At 38.6% G+C, this 16509-nt stretch overlaps 2 protein-coding genes across 2 annotated transcripts in view; both read right to left on the bottom strand.

Annotated features, from left to right (window-relative positions):
* The window catches only part of LOC122562816 (peptidyl-prolyl cis-trans isomerase FKBP8-like), a 31867-nt gene extending 26738 nt beyond the window's left edge, over window positions 1–5129 (bottom strand). The window contains exons 1-3 of the mRNA XM_043716061.2: window positions 4914–5129; window positions 843–934; window positions 594–763 (exon numbers count right to left, since the gene is read on the bottom strand). Coding sequence (XP_043571996.2) covers window positions 594–763; window positions 843–906 — 234 coding nt within the window. The 5' untranslated portion in view covers window positions 907–934; window positions 4914–5129. The remainder of the gene's footprint in view (window positions 1–593; window positions 764–842; window positions 935–4913) is intronic.
* A 6172-nt stretch (window positions 5130–11301) lies between these two features.
* Window positions 11302–16509, bottom strand: part of LOC148145446 (peptidyl-prolyl cis-trans isomerase FKBP8-like) — a 54308-nt gene continuing 49100 nt past the window's right edge. The window contains exon 7 of the mRNA XM_088000283.1: window positions 11302–11424. Coding sequence (XP_087856409.1) covers window positions 11302–11424 — 123 coding nt within the window. The remainder of the gene's footprint in view (window positions 11425–16509) is intronic.

The raw sequence follows: 16509 nt of genomic DNA, 5'->3' as shown, positions 1-16509 counted from the left end.
CAAGACTTAATACTCTCCAACACAGTGCACTGTGTTACTTAAACAATGCACTACAACAACTTACTGTGACAGCAGCTCCCAACCCACAAAGAACAGCAAAACGCTTGTGGCTTCATCAGCTCCAAATTCACTCTGACTGGTGTAAGTCTTGAAATTCCCTATGGAACACCATCTGTGTGACATGATACAATCAAACCTGCAGTGGTTCAAGAAGTCCCATCAATATCTTGGGGATAACAATAAATGCTCACATCAGACATATCTTAGAGCAGCATTTAAAAAATCAGTAAAAGCAAAGCACTGCGGGTGCTAGAGATCTGAAATAAAAAAACAGAAAGTGCAGATTCTGCAAGAGCGGCACTCTTCTGTGCAGAGAAAAATATCATGGGCCATTTTGTCAATCTTGCAAAGTGAGGAAAAGATGCATTGTTTACCATTCTACTCTGTATAGAATTGACTGGATGTATTTTAATGCCACTTTTTAAATATAATGTGGTGACTTAATTCAAACCATATAAGCACTGCTTCACATTAAATACAATGAATTTAACAAACATTGTTTATTTTAATTTGTTCATTTAACTTTCACGTACCTGATAGATATCACTTTTACCTATCATGAAATTAAGATATTTGGGGGCTTCAATATCTTTTCTATTTTCAAGCATCGTCCTTATCCAGATACTGACACTTTGACCAGTTTGTGGGTTGTCAGGTTGATTGCTACTGGATTTGAGTGTTGTTTTCTTCAGCAGGCCATTCCCTAAGGAAACAACGTCATTGTTATACTTTGATTTATCTATCTCAATGATCTTGTTGACAACTGCATGCATGGTACATACCAAGCACATCAATCCAGCCTTCAAGGTATTGCACTGAATCACAAGCTATATGTTCATGCTCCATATCATAGAATGTTCTAATTGTTACAGCTCTGTTGGGCACAAAAAGAACAAATCTAAGTGAATAATTAGGTGAAACAAATCTCACATTTTGCAAATATGTGTTCATCGTAAAAAGAAATGTCATCTTAGTCTTTACAGTACATACTACAACACGGCTTAGTGATCTAGGAGCATACAGGATGATGGAGGTTCTTCACAAATATCCTTGCACAACAAAACTTTGTGAAATCAGGTTATTTTAAAGTCTTGGAGAATTGCCACCCTTTACCAGTATTCAAAATGGATTCAAATATAGAACAGAATGGAACCATCTCTTGAATTTAGGTATTTGCTTTTTCAATAATGGATATTCATTTAAAATTTTAATAACTAATATCTTCACCCTATGTCAGACATAAGGTGGCAAAATTTTCTAATCTCTAAGTTAACATATTTCACATTCAATCATTGGATAGACTGCATCCTAATTTGGACATTGTTAGGTTGAAAATGATCATTCTGTTCAATGAAAGATTGATTCGATTTTATTGATTGATTTTATAAATATGACCTTAAGACATAGGAGCATAAATTAGGCCATTCAGCCCATTGAGTCTGCTCCGCCAATTTATCATGGCTGATATGTTTCTCAACCCCAACCTCCTGCTTTCCTCCCATAACCCTTGATCCCGTTGATAATCAAGAATCTATCTATCTAACTCAGCTTAAATATACTCAATGATCTGGCCTCCACAGCCTTCTGCAGCAATGAATTCCACAGATTCATCACTCTGTGGCTGGAGAAGTTTCTTCTTATCTCCATTCTAAAAGGTGTTCCCTTTAAGAGTTCTGGTCTCTCCTACCAATGGAAACATCTTCCCAAGATATACTCTGTCCTGGCCATTCAGTATTCTGTATGTTTCAATTAGATCCCCCTTCATTCTTCTAAACTCCATTGAGTATAGACCCAGAGAGCTCAAACGATCCTCAAATGTTAAGTTTTTCATTCCTGGGACAATTCTTGTGAACCCCCTTGCAATCTATAGAATCCCTATAGTGTGCAAAAAGGCCCAATGGCCCAACAAGTCCACAATGACTCTTCGAAGATTATCCCCCAGACCTATTCCTCTACCCTATTATCCTCTATTTATCCTGACTAATACACTTAACCTACACATCCCTGAATACTATGGGAAATTTAGCACGGCCAATTCAACTAACCTCCACATTTTGGATTGTGGGATTCCTCCCGAAGCATCTGGAGGAAACCCACGCAGACATGGGGAGAATGTGCAAATGCCACACAGTCGACTGCGGGTGGATTTGAACCCGGGTCCCTGGCCCTGTGAGGTAGCAGTGCTAACCACTGAGCCACCATGCCGCACTGCCGCTAAACACACTCCAGGGCTTGTACATCCTTCCTGAGAGATGGAGCACAAAACTGTGAACAATACGCCAAATGTGGTCGGACCAGAGCTTTGCAGAGCCTCAGAAGTACATCCCTGCTTTTATATTCTAAGCCTCTCAAAATAAATGCCATCATTACATTTTCCTTCCTATCTACTGATTCAACCTGCAAGTTTAACTTGAGGGAATCCTGACTAGAACTCAAATGTTTCTGTGCACTTCAGACTTCTGAATTTTCTCCCCATTTAAAAAACTGTCCATGCCTCTATTCTTCCTAACAAGGTGCATGACCTCACACTTTCCCACATTGTACTCCATCTGCCACTTCTTTGTCCACTCTTCTAACCTGTCCAAATTCGTCTGCAGCCTCCCCACCTTCTCAATGCTACCAGTCCCTCTACCTATCTTTGTATTGTCTGCAGGCTTAGCCAGAGTGCATTAGTTCCTTCATCTAGATCGTTAATGTAGGAAGTGAAAAGTTGTGGTCCCAACACTGAGCCTTGTGAAACACCATTTGTCACTGGCTGCCATCCTGAGAAGGTCCCTTTTATCCCTACGATCTGCTTTCTGCCAGACAGTCAAGCTTCTATCCACACTAGCACCTTGCCTCTAACACCATGGGCCCTTATGTTACTCAGCAGCCTCCTGTGCAGAACCTTGTCAAAGGTCTTCTTGTAGTCCAGGTAGATAACATCCATTGGCTCTCTTTGGTCTAACCTGCTTGTTACTTCCTCAAAGAATTCTAGTTGATTTGTCAGGCATGACCACTCCTTGATGAAACCATGCTGATTTTGCCCTATTTTACCATGCACTTCTAAGTATTCAGAAATCTCATGCTTCACAACGGATTCCAGATCTTTTTACAATCGAGGTTAGGCTAATCAGTCTGTAATTTTCCTCAGGCCCTTTTTAAGTAGGGGTGTCATGTTAGCAGTTTTCCAGTCCTTTGCGACCCTTCCTGATTCTAGCAATTCCTGAAATATCACCACTAACGTCTCCCCTTAGAAGTCTGCAGTGTAGTCCATCTGATCCAGGTGATTTATCCACCTTCAGGCCATTCAGTTTTTCTAGCACCTTCTCCTTGGTGATGGTCACATACTCAATTCTGCCCCCTCACGCTCTTGAATTTTTGAGATATTACTCATGTCTTCCACTGTGAAGACTGACACGAAGTAATTATTCTGTTCCTCAGCCATTTCCTTGTTCCTCACTACTATCTCTCCACGTCATTTTCCAGCAGCCCAATGTCCAGTTTTGCCTCTCTTTTGCCCTGTGTATATGTAAGGAAATTCTTAGCCTTCCTTTATATTACTGGCTAGCTTAATGTTGCACTATAAATCATTCTCAAAATTAATTTTAAAATTTAAGCAGATATTGTCAACCTGTTATTACCCAGGCAAAGAACAGATATCATGGTAACCTTAGGAAACAGTGTCCATGAAATCATCAACGATCAGAAATATCAAAGACTTGGTGGCAAATATATAACTTTAAAAGGGTTAATTTTAAAGAAATGAGGGAACAATACAGTGAAAGCTGAAGAACATGCTGTACATGGATATAATTTGAAAAGACATTTTCCAAGGTTTGATATGAAAGCAAGTGAATCGAAAGCTACAAGATTTTAGAGTAAATTTTGGAAATAGATAAAAAAGTGGCAGAAAGATAGACAATAATAGATATTGTGGGCACCCAGGATTGATGATGGAACCACTACTACCTCTCATTCATATTACTAACTTGAATTCTGAAACTCATAAATTCAGCAAATTTGGAGAAGATAATAAACTAGAAAGGGCAGTGGAATATCTCAGAAGATACGAGATAATTTGGATAATAACCTAAATGGGCAGAACAGTAAAAATAAAATGTAATGCAGTTAACTCTGAAATACTGCACTTGGAACGAAAAATGGATGAAACACGAATGGTACTGAAATAGCCAAGAATGAATTCGAAAGAAGACCAAGGTCTTAGAACACTTGAGACTCAATGAGTCCAACCAAAGCAGAATAATTTGTTCGTTGACAACAAATCAGTAGATACAAGTCAAAGAAAGTCATGATCAAGCTATATACCGTTCTCGTCAGATCATAACTTGAGAACTAATCATTGTGCCATTCACTGAGACACAAAGTTTATTTTCAAATATTGGAACAATAAGAATAAACAAGAACTGGAATAACAAATATGATGATTTTTTTGGGTGTTTCAGTGACTGTCATTTCAACACAGTATGTTTATACAGATCCTTAGCAGCACTGGGCAGGACTTCTTCTCCATGTTTGGTGTAGAAAATGTTTAAACACCCTTACAAAGAAGGGGAATATCATTTCACTACCCCTGCAGTCTGAGGGACTCTATCCTCCCAACAGTTTCAGAAAAGTTTCCAAGCCATTTCATCATATAATTTCACCAGTGTGCAGTACCATTTTATCATCACAAAGTATGTAACAGTAAAAAAAATTCTTCAACAGTTATGAATATAACAACATATCAACAGAAAGATTCCCCTTGCTTTAGAGAGCATACAGTCCCCTCTGTGCTAGCCCCAAAAATTAACATTTTACTATATCTTTTCCCTTGGTGTTAATAAAAAAAACACATAAATTGAATACATTACAGTCAGTAGTAATTGAATCATGATTGGAAAATACAGGACTCGTTGATAGATGGTAAAGTTGGTGGTTACGAGATTCCCAGTTGAGTATGGCTTCCTACTGGGATTCAGGTCAAGAGGAAGTTTGATTCCAGTCACCTGCAGGTGAGTCAGGTATAGACAATGGTCACTTTCCTTGCTGGACACAATGTCATGAGTTTTTAGTAAGGTCACCCTCACTTTTCCTTTTCCCCTAGAAAGTAAAAAAAGACTACTTCAGCAATCCAAATTAAAATGTAGCACAGATAAAAATTGCAGGAAAAGCTCGACAGATTTGGAAGAATCTGTGGAGAGAAAACAGAGTTAATGTTTCAGGTCCAGTGACCCTTCCTGAGAACTGATGGTAGCTAGGAAAATGTTGGTTTTTATGCAGAAGATTGGGTGGGAGGAGGGGGTAAGGAGTAAACAATAGGAAGAGATGAAGCCTAAACAGAAAGAAGAACAGTTGGACAGACAACCCAAACCCTTAACTTGGTTTTCTCTCCTCAGATACAGCCAGACCTGCTCAGCTTTTCCAACAATTTCTGTTTTTGTTTCTGATTTTCAGCATCTGCAGTTCTTTCAGTTTTTATATAGTCTTTTGTAATGTGGATTAAAATGGTAGTAAATGTTCATGGACATTGTAAAATGTATTTCTGATCAGTACGCCTAAATCCATACTTGCCATCGGAGGCACAGCAATATTATCTAATGAAAAGGTAAGCATATTTGAAGAACAGGTAGCTCTAATTTCAAACCTTAAAAAAAAACTATGGCTCTGTTATATTATGTAAATACAAGTGATAAACATTGTTACCTAAAAGTTTTGCTCCAATAATTTAATGAGAAACAGCTCATTATTCATCAGTATGTGGAAAAATAACAATTTATATAGTATCTTTAATGACTACAATGTAACAAGCCACTTCACAGATTGGACTGATTGGACACAACAGATGTGAGATAAGATTTAAGAGATGTTTGAAGACAAACATAGTAGATGTGATAAACATTTGAACATAGGAGGGTTTCAGGAACTTTTTGAAGGAGTTGATAGAAGTAGCAAGCTGGAAAGATTTACACAGGACTTCCAGAGCATTGAGTGGGTAGAACTGAAGGAGGAAGAGCAAATTCAAAAGCCAGAGTTGCAAGAATCAATGGTACTCTAACATAAACCAGAAGGAGGATGCAGCAACAAGCAGGGAGGTCAAGAGTGACACATAGAATATGGACACATTTTTGAAATTATTGTGATGACAGATAGAGAAGAGGCAATAAAGATTCTTGGGAATAGGGAAGGTAGAATTAAAGATGGGCAAAATATAAGTGGTGGGGTTTGGGCCATGTTTCAAATTCTGAACTACAAAAGTTGGAAAATCTTGGAATAATCTAATCTGGAGGCGATAACTTGGATAAACATTTCTGGCACACTAATCATAATGGAAAGATGATAGAGGAGGAATGGATAATCCCAGTACTAGAGTGTGGAGTTTGAAGGTCAGCTCAGGGTCAATACGCTCCATATTAACCGCCAACGAATCTGCTTTGTTGGCACCTCTTCCTCCAATTTAAGTGCCCATTTCCTCCACCTTCTCTGTGGTGCATACATCTTCAAGTGCTTTGACAGCACACCCCAAAGACAAACAAGAAAAGCAAACGAGCTTTGATCAAATTCATAAAGCACATCAAATCAGAAATATTTCTCGATTCAGCGGGTAAATGGTGCGCGACTGCACAGTACAACCATCACTGAATGGCATACTACGTTCATGAGTACTGATGTGTGAAGGCGGAGTTGTTTACACGATGGGGGCACACAATGCTGTGGCAGTGGCGTGTGAACAGTGAGCTGATAGAATGTGTCACAGTCCGAGCGGCCGGTACATCGAAAGTGGCCGCAGGGTGCACCGCGAGGAGTGTCAATGTCCCGGCCCCGGGTGCAGCCAGTGCCAGCGATCTGTGTGTGGGGTTGCGGCCGCCTGAGGCTCGGTTACTCACCGGCTCCGGATCATCTACCCACAGCCCGAGGCCCGCCGCCCCGAGGAGGCCCGGTTACCGCGGCGACCGGCGTGACGTCACAGAGCCAGCGGCCCTGTGACGTCACTGCACGCGGACCGGCCGGGCGAAGTACCGCGCCTGCGAGGCGTCGTGTTTCGACGGGCGTCCACCCCCTGGAAAGCTTTGTGTTAATGTTTCTGCTAGGGTGACAAAATGATGCGAATTTAACGCTGGTCTTGCAAACGACAGCTTATGTTGAAATTAAAAATAATAAAGATTCTAATCATTATTAATACAGCGAGTTTAAAAATCTGGCATCAGTGCAAACAAGTGAAGACCAGGAATGCATAAAACAAATGATGAAAATTAAACTTTGAAACCAATGAGCCAGTACGATGTTTAAACTTTTGCAACAAAATGCAACGGTCGAAGTTTCGCTTTTTTGTTGAAGCAGATTAATTCGATTAAAAATCAAATATATAGAACATACAGTGCAATGAGGAGAAATGAAACATTAAGACGAATGGCCTCAGGCTGGGCTGCACAATGGGTGTAATGTTCCCTCAGAAAGGGCTTCCACGCTGGAAAATCGCATCCTTTTGTGTTTTTTGTGGTTTCGGAGAGATTTCAAATAAGTAATGTTTTGCTGAATGTAATTTGGAATCGTGACGAATGATGGATTAAATGTATAATCAATATTTTGGTGCATTAAGAATTGCTGTAAGTTCATTCATAGCAAATTTTCTTGAGGGTAAAAGAAACGCAAATCTGCACAATGCCAATAACATAGAAAAACCCCATTTCCCTCCAAAGGACTACGATGCCATTCAAAGACCTAGTTTCTCAGACACACTTCTCAATTTTTTTTTGCCAGCACATTCTCGAGATAATACTACTAATAAAACAAGACAAATGACAGCACCCATTTACTGCGTCCATTGATAATTATTGTTTTTGTTCTTCTGTGCCCGTCAGTCACAGGCATTACGGAACCTCTTTCTAAAATCAGGAAGGGATTTGAAAAAGAGTGACGCAACCGAAAAAACAATCATTGCATGACGATGCAAAGGATTTTGTCACATGAATTGACAGTTCCCTCCCACAAAGTCTAGGAGCGGATCGATAGCAGTTTCTGCAGCCGATGCTGGAAATCGAAAATAAAAACAGAAATTTCTAGGTCTGTGGGGAGAAAACAGAGTTAACGTTGAGTCCAGTGACATTTCTTCAGAACTGTTCTTAGTGTCTCAGTTCTTAATTATCTTAGATTTCTTTTCATTGCTCTCTTTAACCTTGCGATAATGATGTGGATTTTTAGCATGTTTTATCTTCTTTTCTGCACTGACATGGTTCTAACATGCTTGCTATAACGGACGTCAGAACTCCATATAATCAGAAACCAATCTTGAACTGCATTTTACAGGATTGACAAATTAGCGGCCAGAGGATACGCCTATTTTCCAATTAAAGAGGCCCCTGAAAGATAAGGGAGAGAGGGAATGGAGCATTTTCGTGTTGAAGAGCCATGTCAGAAATGAAAGAAATACACAACACAACTGTCTAGCCACCATTACAGGGGAAACTCTGTTTACAGCTGTGATTGTGGTGGCTACGAGAGTGCAACTAGGGGGCTTCAAAGCAATTGTGGAGAGCCAGACTAGCTGATCTGCCACTGGAAGACCATCTCAAGAAATGGGTTAGACTCAGGAAGCCACACAAGTTGGTGGTGTAGGGTGTGGACCATTAGTTCGCAATGGAACCATCACGTGATTAAGTGGCCTTTCCAAATCCTCTCTCCTCCAGCAAAAAAATGGGACTCTGATGAGGAATAGTGTGATAATTTTGTGCTATACCTACCCTGAAAATCCAGCCCCCTGCATACAATTACTCAAGATTGCTTCTGTGATGCATAATTTTCCTCTTAAATCTATTCTGTATACTTTATGGTGTTAATTACTTTTATATAATATACAGCAATTCAATGATCTAACCATCATCTTTGACAAACTCACCATTATCACTTGTTTTTATTCTTTATGCTATTGATTATAAAACACAGGAGTGAATTGCAGAACTCAAGCCAACTCCTGAATGTGTTGCCACCACCTTGGCATTAACTGGAGAAAAGGGCACTCAGGTGACTACAACACACACAATCCTGGCAAACAGTTAGCTAAGGCAATTATCAATATTATTAGAAGATTTTTTTCCATAGACTGCAATTGTGTCAAAGGTATACTGGACCTCCAACTTGATTGCAACTCACAGAAAGTCAGAGCATCATGGAAGCTCGGAGTTTAATGAAGCAAATGTGACGATTTAACTTTGAACCTGAACCCTCATGCTATCTGCCTGCAAAGTCTTGCAAATGGATACACCTCTGTTGTCAACAGATTCAACAGACAGTGTGAGGCAGAGGAATTGATGACCCATCACATCATCTATATTGCACCTCCATCTTATGCGGCTGTCTTTTTCTCCTCATTTAGATTAGTAGCACAATGCTTTCACAGTGGGACCACTGACTTCTTTTTGCTTAGGGAATTCTGATTGCTAGCCATCACTGCCTCTTTCCTCCCTTCCACCTCCGTCTCTATGCTAACCCCTAATTAGACAATGAACATAGATCTGGTAGCTACAGCAGCAGATACATTATGGTATGCCATACTCATTTGTCTTGTGCTACCCTCACACATTCACTGTAGTTTGTCTGAAACCCCTTGATACACTCTGAACACAGAATATCTACTAATTACGCATCAAACATAAAGCTAAGCCAGTGGGACCAGGTTCCAGAAACACTGATGGTTGATTGAGATTTTGGAGAAGACTTGTAGCATTGGACAGACAGGCAGAAAGCTAGCCACCAGGATAAATGAGCACCAAATAGCTACCAAAAGACATGACCAACTATCACTGGTATCCATACACACAGACGATGTGGGACACCAGTTCAACTGAGACAATACGTCCATCCTGGGACAGGCTAAACAAAGATACACATGAGAATTCTTAGAGGCCTGGCATGCAAACTGGAACTCCATTAACAAACATATAGATTTAGTCCCCATTTACCAAACTCTCAGAAACAGAACTGTAAACGAATTCACCTGCCACAACAAATCCAGACAGATAAATAACAAGGAGGGCAGAACACAAATGCTTCACTGGAGGCTTACCTAGCATGGTGATGGAACATGTAAGAACAAATCTACCAGCTCAATGAGCAAATTTATGACCTAACTGTTTGAGAATTCAACAAAGTCCTGGCAAAATTAAGCCCTGCATTTCCATGACATTTCTGCTCCTGCTTTATTGGTTGTGGAGGCTAAGTTACTATCTAAGTGAACTCATTGAGTTGCTGCAGTGTATTTTGGAGACATGAGGAAGCATTAGTAACATTGTCCTTATTCAAAGTTACCTCAAAACATATGGATGTGTATTTTGAAGAAAATTCTCAGTCATTAAGTCACATTAGGAATAATTCCAAATATATTTTATTAAATTCAACATTGTGGTATATTTAAATATTTACACCAATCATGAACATGCTCTCTACAGAAAAGGAACTGCATCAATTTGACATAAAATGCATACATTGATATTGTCTTCAGGATCAGTTAACCTAATTAATGTATAAAATAAATCATGACTTTGTTAAGAAACGTGGTTGTACAGACATATACCAAATGTTTCTTAGGAATTTGGTATGAGTATGAATTAAAGGAAAATAATTTTTTAAAACATCAGTTCATTAAGTGGCTTTGCCTAAATGCTGCACAAAGAATACTGGATACTTGACACAATTCAATAGGGATGACTTAATAAATTGCAAGGAACTGTATAGATAATTAAGCAAATCATATGGAGTTACTTAGAAATGACTGAATAAAAGACATGGAATTGTAATTAATTGATATGAAGAAATTACATTGAGGACCCTACATATCTGAACCAATTATGCAGCTATAGATAAGACTAACCAGGAACAAGTACATTTCCACTTCATTAAATAAAAGTCTATTGTGTATAACATTAATTATTCAGGCCTGTGCCCTTCTCTGTTTCCCTCTCTCTTCCTTTCTTTCTCTTGATGAGATGCTGAGTGCAGAAGCAAGATGTCTGATCTACAAGATAAGATTTAAATCCAAGTCAATCAAAGAATGTTGTTTCACCTAGCAACTAACTCCAGTTGTAGATTCAGGTCAGTGGATTTAAATAACATCGTAATAGTTGACTTCTTCATGGATTGTAGGCTAGATGTTGTTAATAGAACATCAGTGGACAGACTGGGCATTTTGTAAGACATTCCTTTGTCCATTGTTTTAATTGGAGCATTGAACAAGTTAAAATTAAATTATAGGAGTGGACAGGCATTTCACACAAATATTTTAAGCATTGTGTAAACAGGAATTTCTAGTTTTCTCAGTCTGGACACAATAATACCTTCAAGGAAAATAGATGCATCTCCTAATGTACACATCAGAATACATCTGAGAATATGAGCAAAAAGAATTACAGAATGGTTAATCAAGAAAGAAAATAGCAGTTCATGACTTAATTTGATGCTTACAAACTGCTTCTACAGTATGTGGTGAGCGCAGCAAAGTTCAAAAATATTTTATCCAAATGCAATCTGTTTTATATGCTTATAATTTTCTATGTAGTTATTAATACACTTGTATTCATACTGATTTGATCTGTCTTGACATTTTCGAATGAAATATAATTGGTCTCAGCACAACAAGACATAGCTTTCATACCTCAAGGATTAGTTACCTCTGTTAGGCGATGTGAAATAAATCTGTGGTACAAAGTTACGCTTCAACATAATAAACCATAGTCCATCTTGTGCTCATTTTAAATAATAAATTACTAAATTTCATCAATTTATTTTATATATTCCTTTGTAGAGGTTAAACAGAGCAGGTTGAATGTAGCTCAGCAGTGCTGTAGGATGGGAGAGTTTCAAGATACGTTTCAGGCAGATGAATAGAATTAAATATAACAGTTAAATATAGGGTTGACCTCAATCAGATACATCTAATTCATATTACTGTAATGTCTGGACTTGACACTTACAATATAGGCTTATTTGTGCTAAATATGTTGAGAAAAATGTTTGTAACAGTTACTGAATTGCTTGGAGGGAGGCAGTATAAGTTAGAGACTGAAATAAGCAGTTACATATTGTTTGGACTTTTCTACTTACTGTGGATACCAATCCAATTTAGCTGCCCATTAAGTTTGGTATAGAATCAGAGAAGCAGGCCATACAGCCCATCAAGTCCACACCAACACTCCAAACAGCATCCCAGCCAGACCCACCCTTCCCTACCCTATACCTGTAACCCCACATTTCACATGGTTAATCCATCTAGCCTGCACATCCCTGAACACTATAGGCAATTTAGCATGGTCAAATCCACCTAAACCACACATCTTTGGACAAGTAAATATGGAATTGTGGTGCCTTTAATTAAATCCCTTAAATAAAATAATTTTCAGGGACTGACTTTTTCTATTAGCCAAATAATTATATTTTTATTTTGAATTCTGTTTGAAAATTGAGAAATTCAGTTGAATGTCTAAAGAGCATTTATTATATAGGACACCACCAGAGTTGAAATAAAATCAAAGAAAACCATATGAAATCAGACCTTATGGTTAAGGGAATATTAAGCTTGTTTAAAAAGCACAAAGACTGTGGGAGGTTGGCTAGAATACTGGAGGCAAAGACTTTTCATTTGAAATTTTGGAAAATAGTGAATTTTATCATTTTGTAATATTATTAAGTATTAAACCCGTGACACGCTGAACTGTCAATTAATTCTTTCCCCACAAGCATATCTAAATTTTTCTAAGATTTTTTGCAACATTTAAGATCAAAATCATTCTTTAGATAGATTCAGTATATTGTAAGATATATCAATTGTTCTTTATATAATTTTTAAATTTCATTATCAATTAAACTAATTCCCGCTCTTACCATGGGTTGTATAAGTTCAGGATAATTGGATATAGTCCAACAAGATAGAATTGTATAAAAATAGTTGTTATATAAGAAAGAATTCTGACATTCAGTTAATGAGAGCCAAGTTAGATAAATGCAAATATGGATACAAATGATAAATCATCTTCAACTGATGTGGGGATATCACACCTTCCAACTACACATAGTGACAGATATTTTATATGGATCTGAAAGTGTTTGATAGGGTTAATACTGAGGAGTGCCACCCACAACAATATAATCATATGGGCTTGGGAACACTTGGGATCTTGAAGAAATTAGACCCAACTTCCAGGTCCTCCTGAAAGACACCTTTTCAAAGATGATCATGTTAATGTAACCTATAGCTAGTTGCTAACATGTAATAAACATACAATAACCTTTACAAGTTCAGCCTGCAAATGATTTTCCTCTTCCGAACTAAACCAAGCAGACCCTGTAGATCTTGCAAAGAGGTTGATAGTGGCAAGCCCACCACATGCTGCGGTGAAGACTCTATTTAGATGCACATACAATATCTGTCCAGTGCACTGTTGTAACAGTGAGGCAAGTTGCCATTTATCTATGAAGTAAATAGTTATAACAGTACAAGCCTCATAGTTCATCATGCAAAGTCACTAACATACCACAACAGCAGATTCCTTGATAGGTGTAGCTACAAACAGGACAAGATGGGGTCAAGTCTTTTCCTTTAAAATAACGGAATTTGTTGTTGAATTAATGAGAACTAAATTAAGTGAGTCGTAAAGAGACAAATGGCAAAGAAAGCTATTGAAATAGTTTTGCATTCATATTTATGTGAATGCAATACAGAGGGGTCATAAACTGAAGGCGTTACAGTTTTTATGAATAAATCATCTTCTCTTTGTTCACTTTAATGATGTAGTTTTATGAGAGAAGTTTTAACCTAGCCTTTAAGATTAATTGCAAAAGGGGATTAAGACAGCCCAGGTTTAAGACATCAGTGCAAAATTTCTTCTCAGCAGGACTATCCTTTTTGTTCATAAAAAGTAAATGTTGCTGACAGGTCACCAAAATCAATCTAATTGTCCATGAGATGCCTTCTTGGACCATGGTAGTCTGTGTGGTGTAGATACACTGACAGTTCTATTGTGTAGGGAGGTCCAAATTGTTGACCCAGCAACAATGAGGTTACTGTGAAATATTTCCAAGTCAAAATGGTATGCAACTTGGAGGAAAACTTAGAAACATTGCAATTTACACATACCTGCTGCCATTGTCCTTTTTTTGATAGCGGTAGTGTCAGGCTTAAGAGTGTTCTTGAAGAAGTTGTGAACTACAGCTGTAATTATGTGCATCTTCAAACTGCATATAGATTGGGCAAACCAAATCAATAACAATACTTATAGAGGAGGAACTCCTGGATAATGTACAAGATGGTTTTCTGTGTCAATGCAATGAGGAACTAATGAGAGAACAGGCCATTCTAAACAGGATATTGGATAATGAGAACTGATTTAGCTGTGTGTATCCCCTTGGGGAAGAATGACCATATTATGATAGAACTCTTCATTAAAATGGGGAGTGGTAGAGTTGATTCTGAGACTAGGAGACCTGAAATTTAATAGAGGAAACTATGATGTTATGAGCCATGATAAATTGGGCAGCATTACTTAGGGGAGGAAATTCAGAGCACAAAAGTTAGCTTGCAGTGAACATACAAACTGACTGTGAAAATGTTGGGGAAATTGATGAAACTAAAGGCCAGCAAATCCTCAGGGTTGATGATCTACATCCCAGAATACTTAAGGAAATGGCCTTGAAATAGTGAAAATATTCATGATCATCATTCAAGATTCTATGGACACTGCAACAGTTCCTATGTATTGGAGAGTAGCTGATGTAACCCCACTATATTAAAAAAAGGAGGGAGAAAACAGGCAATTATACTCCAGTTAGCTATACATTGAATCATAGAATCCCTATCGTGTGGAAGCAGTCATTTGGCCCATCGGGTCTACACTAACCCTCCGAAGAGCATCCGACCCAGACACCACCACCCCCCCACCCCCATTGTATCCCTGCAACCCTGCATTTCCTCTGGTTAATCCACCTAGCCTGCTCAAGCCCAGTCACTATGGGCAATTCAGCATGGCCAATCCACCTGATCTGCCTATCTTTGGACCATAGGAGGAAACCGGAGCATCCAGAGGAAACCCACTCAGACACTGGGACAACGTACAAACTCCACACAGGCAGTCACCCAAGGTTGGAATCAAACCTGAGTGCTGGCACTGTGAGGCAGCAGTGCTAACCATTGAGCCACTGTAGTATGGAAAATGTTACAAGTCCATTATAAAAGATTTTTGGAAAATAATGATAGGATTGAAGACAGTCAGCATGGATTTAAAAAGGGAAGTCATGCTTGAATATTTTTAAGACTATAACTGGTAGAGCTGACTGGGAAAACCAGTGGATGTGGTTTACTTGGAATTTCAGAATGCATTTGATGTGAAATTATTCTGTAAAATTAAAGAGTTTGGGACTGGGGCAAGTGTACTGACAGAGATAGTAGAACTGGCTGGCAGACCGGAACCAAAGAGTAGGAATAAATGGGTAATTTTCTCAGTGGCAGCCAGTGACTAGTGGGGTACTGCAGGGATCAGTTAATGGATGCCAGCTATTTACAGTAAATATCAATGATTTAGATGAGGGAACTAAATGTTATGTGTCCAAGTTTGCATATGACATAAAGCTGGGTGGTGGTGGTGAACTGTGAGGAAAGTGCAGAGATGCTCCAGTGTGATTTTGGGCAAGTTGACTGAGTAGGCAAATGCAATGATGGATAAATATGAAGTTGTCCACTTTGGTCACAAAAGCAAAGAGGCGAATTATTATCTGACTGGAAGCAGATTGGGAAAGGAGGAGGTGCAATGAGATCCAAGTTTCCTTGTACACCAGCTGCTGGAAGTAAACATGCAGATATATCAGACGGTGAAGGTGGCAAATTATGTTGGCCATCATAGCAAGAGAATTTGACTACAGGAGCAGTGATGTGTTGCTGTAACTGTACAGGCCTTTAGTAAGACCACACATGGAGTGCTGAGTGCAGTTCTAGTCTCCTTATCTGAGGAAAGATGCTCTGACTATGAACAAAGTTCTATGAAATTCTAAGAGGACTGGACAGGATAAATGCAAAAAAGGACATTCCTGTTGACCTGGGCAGTCCAGAACCAGAGGGCACAGTCTACAGATACAGAATTGGCCATTTAAGACAGAAGATAAGGAGAAATTTCTTCACTGACAGAGCTTCTGAATTCTCTGCCACAAAGCAATTGAAGTCAAAACATTGGAAATACTTTTGAAATGAAAACAATATTGTAGTGTGAGTACATCTCCAGCTCCTTTGAGTATGTTGCCAACTGGCTGGATGAGCTTATGGAATTACTCCTCAGAGAACAATTTTGTCTTGAGTTCTAATGAGTCTAGATTAAATAATTTTAAATCAATGCTATTCTTTATCTTGCTTGTAGAATCTTATCAATTCATATTATTATTGTTTAGCATCCTAAATTAAACTCTGGAAAAACCAAAAGAAATTACAATTTGTTC

This window comes from Chiloscyllium plagiosum, unplaced genomic scaffold, assembly GCF_037043375.1.
Source record: "Chiloscyllium plagiosum isolate Xiang-an unplaced genomic scaffold, Cpla_swu_hap1 HiC_scaffold_24, whole genome shotgun sequence".
Lineage (NCBI taxonomy): Eukaryota > Metazoa > Chordata > Chondrichthyes > Orectolobiformes > Hemiscylliidae > Chiloscyllium > Chiloscyllium plagiosum.
The sequence above is the reverse complement of the archived record's forward strand: the minus strand, read 5'-3'. Positions and strand labels throughout refer to the sequence as shown.